This window comes from Thermobia domestica, chromosome 7 (assembly GCF_964235325.1).
Source record: "Thermobia domestica chromosome 7, izTheDome1.hap1.1, whole genome shotgun sequence".
In the NCBI taxonomy this organism is placed as follows: domain Eukaryota; kingdom Metazoa; phylum Arthropoda; class Insecta; order Zygentoma; family Lepismatidae; genus Thermobia; species Thermobia domestica.
The window spans coordinates 87,755,166-87,770,130 of record NC_137460.1 but is presented as its reverse complement, the minus strand read 5'-3'; the positions used below and the strand labels follow the sequence as shown (position 1 = coordinate 87,770,130).

Below are 14,965 nucleotides of genomic sequence, written 5' to 3'. Positions count from 1 at the left end.
AACAAGAGTGCATGAATGTATCTATGTCTTATGAAAGAGAATAGACCTATGTATTCAATCATATATAAAGACTAATCTAACAACGCAGGATACACCGGTGTAACACACCGATTGTGATAAGATTGCACAGACATAGAGAACATCGAGAAACAAGCAACCCGTATTTTTTTTATATTGGCCAACAAGCGCACTGAAAGGGTCAAATAGGGGCATAAAATGGGGTCAAAATGAGATTATGTGGCATATTACGAGATTTTTCGAAAATAGTTTTCAGTTCTTTCAAATTTACTTTCCCCCACGCGAGGAGAACAATTTTTACCTCTTCTTTTCTCAGTTTGTGAAGATGAGAGCAAGAAATGTACAAAGAGAGGTTGTGAGGATCAGGGACACTTGTTCAACATATATATATATTCTATCCTACCCTAATCCTAACTATACTGTATATAACACTACATGAACTGACATAAATTTTTGAGCACTTCCTGTAGGGCTACAATGATTAAATTTGGCATGATTGTATCTTTTCGGAACTAACCCACAGAAAAATTGCTAAAAGTGAATATTTTTAATTTTTAGAGGGTCTAAAGTGGGGATTAAAAATTCCCCATATTATTTAAATGGGCCTTTTTTAGACCTATAATCTCATGTTTTAGGTACTTAGAATTGGAATAAAAAATTGAAATTCGGTATGCTTGTATGTTTTCGTTAGCATTACCTAAATAAATCAGTAAAAATTAAAAAATCCAACTTTAGAGTGGTTTTATGGAGAACTGAAAAATCTTTCCCATGTTATTTATATGGAACACCTGTTACACTCCCAAATTATTGAGCACTTCCTGTAGGGCTACAATGATTAAATTTGGCATGATTGTAGATTTTCGGGACAAACCCACTGGAAAATTGCCAAAAGTGAATATTTTTAACTTCTAAAGGGTGTAAAAAGGGAATGAAGAATTTCCCCATGTTATTTAAATGGGCCTTTTTTTTCGACCTAAAATCTCAAGTTTTAATACTTAGAATTGGAATAAAAACTTGAAATTGGGCATGCTTCTAGGTTTTCGTTAGCGTTACCTAAGTAAATCATCAGAAATAAAAATTTTCAACCGTAGAGTGGTTTTATGGGGAACTGAAAAATCTTTCCTATTTTATTCATATGGGACGTCTTCTACACCCCAAAATGTTTAGGCACTTCCTGCAGGATTAGAATGATAAAATTTGGCACGATTGTAGCCTTTCAGGGCTAACCGACAGGAAAATTGCCAAAAGTGAATATTTTTAATTTTTAAGGGCGAAATAGTCACTACATCATAAACATTCTAGTATTTTATTAGACTATTAAATCGCGATACTGAAATCCCACCACAAAACTTTTCCTGCGATTGATATAAAATTGGGCGATTCCTTTGACCCAATACCTTGGAAAATTCGAATTTCACAGTTTTTAGAAATGTGAATCAGAGATAAATAGGATAATGTTTTCAGTTGGAATAATTTAAAAAAGTTGTAACCACCAAGAAATCTTAATCTATGATCATCTCAGTTTTCCTCTTGGCTGAATTAAACGGAAATGGGTTTGCCCACAAACTTCAAAATACCAGGTGTGTTAGTTGAAATTTGCCGGTTTTACCGTTAGATGTCTCTAGCAATATGTATACATTTCTATGATGCGGCATGTACGTCATTTGTTTCTGTAAACATCAACCTTCAAAAATACACAAGTCACATTTGGCCAACAGAATAGCGTCAGAGTTGTTTACCTCAGTGAATATGGCGAGTTTCGTTCCAAGTAAATCGCATTTGCGGCATGCATTGCTGTTCTTATTTCATCAAAAGAAAAAAGCAGCTGAAGCTCATCGGTTGCTGGTAGAAACCTACGGTGAACATGCTCCAGTGATTAGAACATGCGAGACATGGTTTCGTCAATTTAAAAGCGGAGATTTCGATTTGACAGACAAGGAAGATCCCGGTACAGCGAAAAAGTTCAAAGACGAGGAATTGCAGGCGTTATTAGATGAAGACCCAAGCTAATCGCAAGCAACATTAGCACAAACACTAAATGTGACTAGAGGAGCAATTTTCCAACGTTTGAAAGCCATGGGAAAGATCCAGAAGTATGGAAAATGGGTGCCACACCAACTGACGGATAGACAAATGGAAAAGCGAAAACCAGTGTGTGAATCCTGCTTCAACGGTTCGAAAGGAAATCATTTTTGCATCGAATTGTCACGGGGGACGAAAAATGGATTTATTTTGAGAACCCGAAGCGGAAAAAATCATGGCTTGCACCTGGTGAAGCCGGCCCATCGACAGCAAGGCCAAATCGCTTTGGCCGTAAGACAATGCTCTGTGTTTGGTGGGACCAGTGTTGTGCGGTGTACTACGAGTTATTAAGACTTGGTGAAACAGTGAGTACGGATCGCTACAGGTAATTTGAATCATACGTTGATCGAAAAACGGCCGGAATGGGCCCGAAGACATGGCAAGGTTATCATGCAACATGACAACGCGCCGTCTTATACCGCTAAACTGGTGCAGGACACAATAAAAACACTTAATTGGGAAATATTACCGCACCCGCCGTACTCTGCAGACCTCGCCCCGTCGGACTATCACCTTTTCGCCTCGATGGGACACACACTTGCAGAGCAGCGCTTCGCTAATTTTGAAGACGTCGAAAAATGGCTCGTCGAATGGTTTGGCTCGAAAGGGAAAAAGTTTTTTTTTGGGATGGTATTCATGATTTGCCTAAAAGATGGGCAAAGCGTGTAGAACCCAATGGTAATTATTTTGAATAAAGATATTGTGAGATTCCCTGATTATTAAGTGTTTTCTTTCTCGAAAAAACCGGCAAAGGACCCCGCACTTTTCTTATGGAAAGTGGCTTTCGGCTAATGTTGTTGAAACTTCGCTGGTTGATAGTTCTTAACATGTGGATCAAAAGTCTCAATGGGCACAAAGACCGAAATCCACTCCTTCCCCCCCAAAAGCCGCCTCCAAGTAGCTGGGGGAGGGATTGAACTGATTTCAGCATGTAAAACAATTTGTTGTTTTAATCAACTCAACAAGGACCCCAAACAACCACATGTTAGACTATCAAACTACCCCACTTGACACCGCCCTTTGCCCCCCACATATCCCCCCCGCGAATTACCTTACGGATGTTCCATATTACTGTAGTTTATAGTTGCGCGAATGTGTTGAAATACCTACAGTTTTGGTCTCATCGACGATATAATGGGTTTCACGTATCGCTAATTACGAATCTGAGGTGAGAGTTCTAGAATTCAAGATGGATGATCAATATGGCGGATCAAAAACACGAAACTCCTGAATTTAGCTACAAATGGCTGTTTACTAGGGTATTTTGGGTCGTTGGTTACGAATCTGAGGTCAAAATTCTTGAATTCAAGATTGCAGATCCAATATGGTGGATAAAAACGTCGAAGCCACAAATCGTAGTAGACTAGAGTGTTTTTAGATCGCTGTTTAAGTACGCAACATTCCTTGATACTTCAGCCACCATGTAGAATTATTCTGCACCCTTGCCCTTTACCAAAACCCACCCACCACAGATATCTTAATGCTGAACGGTGTTAAAATAATTCATCAATTATCTGTTCATTATTTTCATCATTTCGGTTTGCAGCATCTAATGTGGTACTTAGCAATGAGTCATTGGGATATCTAATATTCTGTAAATGTCGTGCATGGCCTAAATACCACAAGACATTTGCAACGTACGCACATGTACCTAATGTACGAGCACCGCTTTGACATGTACAGTAGTAACCTTGAATAACATTTTGATCATAATCCTGGTCATTGTGTTAGTAGATAGAGGATACCGCGATGCAATTTCTTTACTGGAATATTTAGGAATTGATCACAGAATGCCCGCACTCCTACTACCACGTGAAAGACAACTATCAACAGAAGATGCGAATATTTCTCGACTAGTTACTAAAAGTCGATGGATACTCGAGGCAAGAAACGGGCATCTAAGATCTGTTTTTAAGTTTCTAGCACAGACGTTGAATCTGAAACATGCAAAGAAACTGAATAGTTTCTATCGCATAGCTGGAGCTATTTTGAACAGATACCATCCCGTTATTTTCATGCAAGATGCAACCATTGAATTAGCTAGAGAAATGAGAAATAGGTCAATCATGCCGAAGGTTGTTAAAGCAAGAGTGGAGGTAGATAATCTTATTAGAAGGAACTGTCAATGGGTACTGCTGAATGATCAAGGCCTAATTGATTTCTCTGTACTTAACTTACGAGATTTGACTGTAGGCACATATCAAGTAGATCTCTCATCCTCTTACGTCCAAGATAAACTAATACGATGAGTAATTCCAGCTTGACGAAAACGTAACTGAACCGGGATTCCTGCGCATACGTCTCTACTCAAGGTTCCACAATGCAACTAAGCTTCAAGTTTTCATAGCATATGTAGCCAATGATGAAGATGACCAGGATTATGATCAAAATGTTATTCAAGGTTACTACTGTACATGTCAAAGCGGTGCTCGTACATTAGGTACATGTGCGCACGTTGCAAATGTATTGTGGTATTTAGGCCATGCACGACATTTACAGAATATTAGATATCCCGATGACTCATTGCTAAGTACCACATTAGATGCTGCAAACCGAAATGATGAAAATAATGAACAGATAATTGATGAATTATTTTAACACCGTTCAGCATTAAGATATCTGTGGTGGGTGGGTTTTGGTAAAGGGCAAGGGTGCAGAATAATTCTACATGGTGGCTGAAGTATCAAGGAATGTTGCGTACTTAAACAGCGATCTAAAAACACTCTAGTCTACTACGATTTGTGGCTTCGACGTTTTTATCCACCATATTGGATCTGCAATCTTGAATTCAAGAATTTTGACCTCAGATTCGTAACCAACGACCCAAAATACCCTAGTAAACAGCCATTTGTAGCTAAATTCAGGAGTTTCGTGTTTTTGATCCGCCATATTGATCATCCATCTTGAATTCTAGAACTCTCACCTCAGATTCGTAATTAGCGATACGTGAAACCCATTATATCGTCGATGAGACCAAAACTGTAGGTATTTCAACACATTCGAGCAACTATAAACTACAGTAATATGGAACATCCGTAAGGTAATTCGCGGGGGGGGGATATGTGGGGGGCAAAGGGCGGTGTCAAGTGGGGTAGTTTGATAGTCTAACATGTGGTTGTTTGGGGTCCTTGTTGAGTTGATTAAAACAACAAATTGTTTTACATGCTGAAATCAGTTCAATCCCCCCCAGCTACTTGGAGGCGGTTTTTTGGGGGGAAGGAGTGGATTTCGGTCTTTGTGCCCATTGAGACTTTTGATCCACATGTTAAGAACTATCAACCAGCGAAGTTTCAACAACATTAGCCGAAAGCCACTTTCCATAAGAAAAGTGCGGGGTCCTTTCAACTAACACACCTGGTATATTGGAAATAACGTATGATTAATGTCAGCTTGTCTAAAGGGGGATGAAGAAATTCCCATGCTATTTAAATGGGCGTTTTCTTGGGGTTCAAAATCTTATCTTTTAGATAGTTGAAAAAGAAAAAGAAACGATAGAATTGTGGGTTGAAGGGATGCGAGGCCGTATGCCGAGCAAAGATAGTGTGTGGGGCGAAGCCCCCGGATGGGCAAATTCAGGAAATATGAAGAGCAAATTCACGAAATTCACTGTTGATGTAGAGGCCGTAGGCCGAGCAGATCGGGGGTCTGGGAGGCGGAGCCGCAGCTAGTCTATATCTATCTATCTATCTATCTATCTATCTATCTATCTATCTATCTATATATATATATATATATATATATATATATATATATATATATATATATATATATATATATATATATTACTTATCAATAGAGTCAAAAGAAAATTCTTCGTTATTCCCAACAAAATATTTAGATAAGCATACTTTGATTTTATAATGTTGAGTTATAAAATAATTTTTCATGCTGCAAACATCCATAAAGATAATAAAATAAGATAAGAATTTCAAAATGCAGTGCAAGTACAATAATTGTATTTTGAACACTTAAATTTTGGAATTGATAGGAAATCTGTGAAACGAATGAATAGCAAATCTATATTATATACTTTGCCATCCCAGTTACTGATTTATAGATTTTCTAATATTTCTACACAATGGCTACTTCCACAAATTGGCAGTAACAAGCAGGTATTCGTAAAGATATGTAAATGTTAAATTTATTTTTTCTATAACAAATATTTAATCTTACTTTTTTCTTAGTTGCAGGAAACCCAAACTCATTTGCGAAGTCGTGATCAGCGGGTGATGGAGTTACAGTTAGAATCCGATCAACTGCGAGAACAAGTTGCACGTCAAAATGCCATCATTGCATCTCTTAGGAAAAGAATACACGTAAGGAAAATGCATTGTATTATTCTGAAGAAGTAATTTTGACATTCAATCATACGCTTGTGCTGTTCCAACTTGAATGGATAGTTTAACATAGAATGTTGCATATATAATATATATCTATATCTATCTATCTATATCTATATCTATTTATAGCTGCTCGAGGTCTATTTCGGTCCCAATAATAGATATTGCTTTTCTTTTCAGATATTCGACATTTAGCTGTAATTTTGAGTCTATCATAAGATTCTACTTATGATTAAAAGTAAAAATTAATAAAACAATATAATACTTTTCATATACGCTCTTTGTTAAAACATTTTGCTTCATGAAATATTTACAGAGTTTACGTATTTTCTGTAAAATGGCTCTTATTTCAAAGGGAGTGAGATTTGATTCCACCATTTTACATTAAAATAGTTATAAAAAGGTTTATCTACTATATTATCGATTCACAAATAAAGAATTTTGCGTTTTTTGAACAATAAAGTCTCTTTGAATCAGTAAAACCCACCAAAGCTTCTTTCTGTGAAGTCAAAAAATCGAAGAACAAAAAAAGTTTTTGTTTTGGGTCAATTCCGGTTCAGAATAATAATATATTACAAGGTGTATTATCATAGAGAATTTCGTTAATTTATTATTTAAAAATGTTATATCTATACCATATCTATCGTTTTGGAAGGTTTATTACGGTCCTCATTTCCAGATAATTTTCGAAAAATATTTAATAATTGATAGGTTTTTGATCGAATTTAAGTAAAATTTTATCAATTTACGCTAACCGTTCATAGAAATGTTATTACAAAGTAACATAGTAAATAAACGAAAAATAAAGAATTAATACGCAATTATTTTTTTTGGTCATGAGGTCTAGTGTGAACTTTTTCTAGTTATTTCATAGTATTACAACTCATTAAATTTCATACTTAAGAACTTAACCAAAGCAAATCGTACCACTACCATATAAAGGTTGTCTCCGCTTAAACATTTCTTAAATATTGTAGTTGGAACATTGAAGTTTGTCATGGCTACCAACATTATGGATAACATTTTGACATAAAGAGACAATAGACAAACCACACGCTTCTTGTTGTAATCTTTTCGTCGGATGAGCAGAGGAGAGGGGAGGCCGTACGGAGAAGAGGGCGAGTATTAGTTTCTTTACGAACTGGTCAAACTACCGCGTACCATTCATATCTCGGTTGAATGGTTGATTGACAGTTCAATACACAATGACAGAGAAAGTGGTTTAGTGCTGTGATGATGTGCGTGTATTAGTAAACAAAAGAACTGAGACTAGAGTTTAAAACATCACCTCGTGGGCGGTACAACGAGGAGTTAACCTTATAAACATATATTTTCTGCTACATTCTTTTTGTCGTAACTTCCTTAGTACCCAACCGAATTTCTTCAAATTTTCACCAAAGAAAGCTTACACTTTTTTCTTTTTATTTGTTAGTACAAGTAAAGTCAGGAACATACATTAACATTATTTTTTAACCGAAAATATAATTTCACTTTTGGCACTTCGTGCAATTAAAATAAAAAAGAAAGGTAGAAAGAAATCTCTCGGGGAAAGTGTATCTGGTAAGAATTTTAGGAGTCGTTACAGCAGTTAGGTCTATATTAGCGTTTGTATATCCATGACACTCAAATTATATAAATATATTAAGCAAAATCCTTTTAAGATATTTAATAATCTCGTGAAAATCATATTGCTGTTATACCTACAGAGCAATCATTTCCTACTTGTCTATATACAATAGGAACAAGCTTTTACGATCAGAGCCAGGAGAGAGAGAATGAGAGCAAGTTTTTTTTTTTTTTTTTTTTTTTTAAAGTGAAATGAAATCTTTCAGTTTAATGTCCCACGATTATGCCCTTTAGGCTAAGGTAGACAATGACTAAGGCAAGTGAATGATGATGGAATGAGATGAGATTTCGAAGGAAACGGGGGTATCCCGAGAAAACCCACAGACATGATGTTCATCAAAATCTTACTTGGCCGGGGATCGAACCAAGGGCCCCTCGCACCATAAGGAAGCGCTCTATTACTGGGCCACCATGTCCCCCTTAGAATAGGTTGAGAAGAGAAACGGAGGGAATGATGTGAATGAAATTGAGTAGAAAAAAAGCTGGCAGTATTCGATTAATCACCAATACACGAACAGTGCATCTGCAAAACTAACGACTTCGTCTTGTTTGACTGTATTTTATCAACAGTATGTTTGCTGCTTTCTTGCTTTCTACGTGTGATTTGCTGGGAACACGAGCAACAAACTGTGACGTCGCAGAGCATCCAGTTGAAAGTGATTGCTATAGAAGGATAAATTCTATCACAATCCGAAACTGTCTGTATGAAAAATTCTTAATTTATATTTGCATTGACACGAAATGCTCCACTCGGGACCATAGGCGTCAATACGTGGATGTTCCAGGACTCAGCGCCCATTTAAGATTCTTAATGGGTACTTAGCACAAATTGGATTTCTGCGTTGAAATTAACATCGAATGTTTTTTTTTTTTTATACCAATAAAATAATTAGGTAATATAAAATGAGCTTCAGCAGTGAGTATAATTCATCTAATTACACGTTACAATTTTAAAAGTTAAGACAATGACCAATGCTGCTTACACATTTAATATGGGAAAATAAAATTTTAATGTTCAGTCCAAATTCAATAAAAAAAAAAATAGGCAATGGTGGTATGAAAAAGAATTGACGACTTTGCAGTTTGAAACTAATTTCACAGTTCATTTGATTTCAGAGGCCAGTGTCCCTCCGTTGATAGTCTTTCATGCATCTCAAAGGGGAACCTTAGATTGATAACCACTTATCTATTGAATCTGTTGAAAAAATTAAAATGAAAAACGTTGTAACTTTTCTTCAAAACCCGCAGATGAGCACCCACTGAAAACAATATTGAGCGGGTTTCGTTTCATAATGCGAAAGTACGGTAGACTTCCAAACTCTAGGAATTCAGTACTCAAACTTGAAGTAGTACATCTCTAACTACCGGTCCTAATAGATTAATTAATACGATCACAGATAGAATATATTCCTTGGACACTGAATCCATATCAAAAAGTCATTACTCGTTGTGCTTGGGGAATAGTTGAAACTGGAAATCGTTAATTTGAACCACTTTCGGATTGAGCAGCCGGTTATTGGAGAAGATAGAACATACTCTTAGGGAGCTGAATCTGTTGCAGAACTCTGCATCTAGATATATATCTCTTATCGTTTTTCCTCTACGGAAATCAGTATTGGAACGGGAAGTAGTAGTAAATTTCGGCTTTGGTAGAGTGTTGTGGGCTATGAAAATATGTTCTCTTGACGCCCTGAATCGTTTGTAGAAAACAGTTTGCCGCTACATAGACCTAGTACCATTTTTATTCTATGGCGATCAATGTTGAAACTAGAAGTGGTTAATTTGAATCACTTCCGGTTTGAATACATGGTTAATGATGGAGATAGGACCTATTCTTGGGATGATGAATCAATTGCAACAAAGAGCATCTTCATATCTCTTACAGTTTTTGTCCTATGAAAATCTGTACTCAAACCAGAAATAATAGTAAATTTGAACCACTTCCGGTTTTGGTAGTGTTGCGGGTTGCGAATATATGCTTTAGTGAGACACTGAATCTATTGCAGAGCACCATATACCGTTATCTATCACCACTTTTGTTGTATGACTAAATTTTAAAACCGGAAATGATGATTTGAACCACTTCCGATTTGAGTAGAGTTTTAATGAAGAAGGTGAGACCTATTCTTTGTACAATAAATCGATTCAGAAAACCGCATCTCGATATCTTCTAACATTTTTTTTTTCTCTATGGAAATCAGTATTGAAATCGAAGCAATAGTAACTTGGAACAACTTCTGGTTTGGGATAGTTATTGTATGTTGCCCGTTTTCGTTCTAAATAAACGTTGAAACATGGAATGATTAATTTGAACCAGTTCAATAGATAGTTAATGGAGGAGATAGTAGCTATTCTTGAGACACTGATTCGATTTCGACAAAGCGCAGCTCGATATCTCTTACTGTTCTTGACCTGATTCCTGTTGACAGACGGTCAGACGGAGAAAGTCGTTCTATAAGTCTTCCGACACTTACGTTTAGCATAGTTTGGAAGTATAATAAAAATTTACGCTTATACTCAAGAAACAAACGTGATTATGAAAATCTTCACGTTAAATAAAAAAGTGTCAGTATCTCGAAATGTGTGGAAATGAATTTTGAAATTAGAAGCACTTTTAACTTCCGAGGTTGGATTAAAGTTTAGCGTCTCATTTTAGCAACAAACGTGGATCCATAGCTTATTGTGGTATCCATACCACATGAGCTCTCACCATAAATCGAACCAGGACGTTCAGTGCCAAAAGCGTGTACGCTACCCATATGGCTAAAAAGGAAGAGCTCATGTGGAAGTAGTGTATTATTATTATTATTATTATCATTATTATTATTATTATTATTATTATTATTATTATTATTATTATTATTATTATTATTATTATTATTATTATTATTATTATTATTATTATTATTATTATTACCAGAATGTTATATTTGAACTAGAAAAAGTATAGAACGATATAGAGATTAACATTTGAGCCTTCTACATTTTTTTTATCCTAGATCAATCCAGGCATGGCTGTTGCTACATTGTACTGACCACGAGAAGCGATTTGGGATAGTCTTGAGTCGAAGTGGTGTCCTTAAAATGTTTTTCGTCTCGAAAAATATACCTTTGTCTATTGGAAGACCTTTTTCTCGCCTTATATGTCATCAAGAACATCGTGTATCTCTCGTCTCATGGACAACACTACTCCTATATGTTAAATGATTGTGCAACCACTTATTTTTAACCATAAACATGCTTTTAACGTGTTTGTGTAAATGATAAATATATGCTCTCGAGCGCAAATTTGTTTCAAATATTAATATAAATAAAACTGAACAAGAAAGTACAGTTTACGTTTTTGGAAGATGAGTGCAGCAATTGCATGCTGTAATATTGAGTATACGGCAGAGAGTTTCAATTTCTTAACATGAATAAGCCCATTTATTTTTGTGGCTCTTCTACCTTCTCCCATTGTTTTCAAGTTGTTGCAGTCCACTTCACAATCCCAAGCAGTATACTTCCATAATACTGTAGTTACAAACAGTGAGGCGCATGCTTGCTCTTTATTTACATATTTCTATTTTTTCTAGGGGGGAGGGGTCAGTAAAACAAAGAAGTTTGAGGGTATTAGTTACTTGTCTAAATACAAAAAAGGATATTGTATACTTCTAGACCTACATTACAATACATATCTGGGAAATGAGCCGTGGGACAGGTGTAACAACGAGGGGCGCGGTGCACTCGCTCTTCTTAACCTCTTTGGTGTTGTTAATGCTTACGAATATATCCATTTAAAAGTGTTTGACTCAAATATTTTTATCTCCTGTGAGTGACGGAAGAGTGAGAAGAAAGGGGAGAGTTACAAGCTGACAGAAACGTTTTACAAAAATACACAAGTATGAGCATGATGGTGGTGTATACAATAGTATTCGAGTTTTTTGCACGAGGACAAGGAGGATGCTGTTTAATATATGCGGAATTTGTTTCAATCAATACCATAAATTTATATCTTATTTTATTACTAGTATGCCAAGAGATTGTTGGAGTGGTTTCCAGTCCTTAAATACGATGAAGCACACGTAACAATACATTTTATGCCTTGCAGTATATGATATATCTCATTCAACTTGTGTATAATAAGGTCGAAGTAAAGCTTTTGTTTAGAAGCAACTTATGTTGAACAGTAATTCTTCAATATAATGCGTTCAGTGCACGAGGAAATCAAGTCTATTTCTAGTCATTTTGGACATATTTCGTATATGAGATATCTACTTGAAGCTCCTTTCAGAGCTTAAAGGAATCTTTTCCAAATGTTATATATAGCTATAATAGTAATAATAATAATAATAATAATAATAATAATAATAATAATAATAATAATAATAATAATAATAATAATAATAATAATAATAATAATAATAATAATATTGACTTTTCCATGTAGGCCTACTTACATATAGGGCTGTAGGCGGTATACGCTATACACTTTCTGTTTAATCTTAGTCGTTAAAATATACCTTCTGCATCAAGGCGTATATAGCAGAACTTTTGTTTAGTTTAAACTTATTTATTTATTTACTCATTTAATTGAGTTGATTCCAATAAAAATGTCTCTTCACCTTCTTTTCTATCCTATTCTTAGTTGCTGTTGAAATATACGGATCAGGCAAGAATATCAGCACGAAATCTTCGCTTAACTTTGATATTCATATTTCCACTCTACAATTTCCTTAATTCTTTTTAGCACATTCGATTTTCTCTGTAAGATAAGTCTACCATGTGTTCAAAGCGCGAAATCGTTTCATGTTTCTGAAACTTAAACTTACCAACTGTATGATAGGAAATAAAGAAAGCATGTCAATTATTGGCAATTTAATTCAACATGAAACTTCAGCCACAATAACAAGACTTAAAATACAGTAGGCTGGACGCACCGGTACGTCGTTCAAGCAAATTAGTGTCTTGTCGGATCTTCGGCCCTATGCAACACCTATCTCTTAGGAACATCTGGACGCTTCTTTAGTTTATTATTATTATTATTATTATTATTATTATTATTATTATTATTATTATTATTATTATTATTATTATTATTATTATTATATGTTTATATTTCAAACCGTTATTAATTTTCGACATTTACTCAGAAAACATACCGCTTAATCTACTGGGAAGAGCTTGTTTACACTTTTCATTCAACTCTGAGTAGGTTGGTTCATTTGCAGTTTAGCGTCCCGTCCAGCACCGAGGATATGTGGGACGTGGATATACAACGTGGGATCCCAAAAGGGTGTCTTCAACTTCCTATCTCCGACCGACTGTCTTATCAGTCCTTTCTTCGATCGAATTTCTTTACACTCAAATATCACATCAACATAACTTATCTCTCTTTTCAAACCTGCCAGCTCGAAGTACAATTTCCAACCGAACAGAATATACTATGAAAAATTTACATGCCTCACTCTTTAACACTACACTCTTTAACAACGAAAGAAACATACAAACACATAGGATGTTAGTTCATTTTGCATCCCATATTGGGTTATTAGTATACAACTTCGACGTTTTTGTGAATTTTAGCTTAGTACTGAACTTTTAACAAAAGAAAAAAAGCAATATTTGGTTTGGTGGTACATTTTAAAAGGAAAATACTATTTTAAAGGTAAAACCACATACTTTGAATGTCACTGCAAAACTGAATAGTAAGTTGGGAAGATAAATATGCACATAAGTGTTGTTCGAAATTCATATGCAGTTATTTAAAAAAAAAAAAGCTAAAAAATATGTAAACATGTTGAAAATTCGTTGCAGTAACTTCATAATCACCACCTTAAAGTCAATCAAGAATAAGGGATTGAATTAATCCCCCTTCCGTTAGGGTCTATTGTTTAGAAAGAACTCCCGAGAAAGCTTCCGTAAATAATATTTGATTTTTACACAATACAGTATTTATGTACTTATTTTTTGATTGATCTCTAAATCAGTGAAAAGGAGATGAACTTATCGGTGTCTTCTTGTTATGCCTAAATCCTGTTCTGCCTATGACCCTCCAGCACTTTGTAAGGCATTTTTGATCTAATCTTTAGGTATAACAGGAGTTCCTGTTCTGCCTAACTAACGCAATAAGGGATATTTAGGTTTACGGGAAATTTAATACTAATTATTTTCCCTACAATTCCAGTTGCTTTCAGGACCTCTTGATTTTCTTATATCATTTCAGCTTCTCTGAAAGTAAATTAGCAATCATAGGCTACCATTATTTTACTACGAATATATCTACGTGATATCTTTTGTCCGCTAGGAGATCTTATCCTTCTGGTTGCGAGGATCGAAATATGTTACATCGAAACGCCCTACATTGAAACAGCCGTGTCCCATTCCATATTATTGAGTATCATTGACATGATTACGTGATGGATGACATACTTTCTTCAGAGTCTATTCCAGTATTAGAAATCTATTCAATGTTTATCTTGATAATCAGCCTTAGTGTATGGTTGAGTGTGATTTGCGCCCATGAAAAAAAAAAAAAACTGTTCAAGGGCTTCAGATGCGGCTATTGATAGTTGCGTCCAAAAGTTCTTTTGATAGACACGTTATTTGCGGCCGTGTGGAACTGTTAGGCTCGATTCGATTCCATTCGATTAATCCTGAATTACACAAGTTGAATGTACTTTATTGTAATAAGGATGGTATTTTTGTGGAAGGTTATTTTTCAAGGAGTATTAAAATATCGAACTTGAAGAAATGCGTTTGTTTCGAAGAAAACCACTCGCTAAACTATTAGTTGTAACATTAGCTTCCAAGTAAAAGCAATCCTAAGGAGTCGTACACTATGATGCAATACTTATAATGGACTATACATATTTCCCTTACGTTACTAACACCAAGGACAGTAAATTATGTTTGAAATT

General features: G+C 35.3%; 1 protein-coding gene across 2 annotated transcripts in view; it reads left to right on the top strand.

Annotated features, from left to right (window-relative positions):
- LOC145690271 (coiled-coil domain-containing protein 170-like) overlaps positions 1–14,965 on the top strand; it is a 266,079-nt gene that overhangs the window by 174,799 nt on the left and 76,315 nt on the right. For both annotated transcript variants that reach the window (XM_081765008.1, XM_081765009.1), the window contains exon 3: positions 6,285–6,416. In XM_081765008.1, coding sequence (XP_081621134.1) covers positions 6,285–6,416 — 132 coding nt within the window. The remainder of the gene's footprint in view (positions 1–6,284; positions 6,417–14,965) is intronic.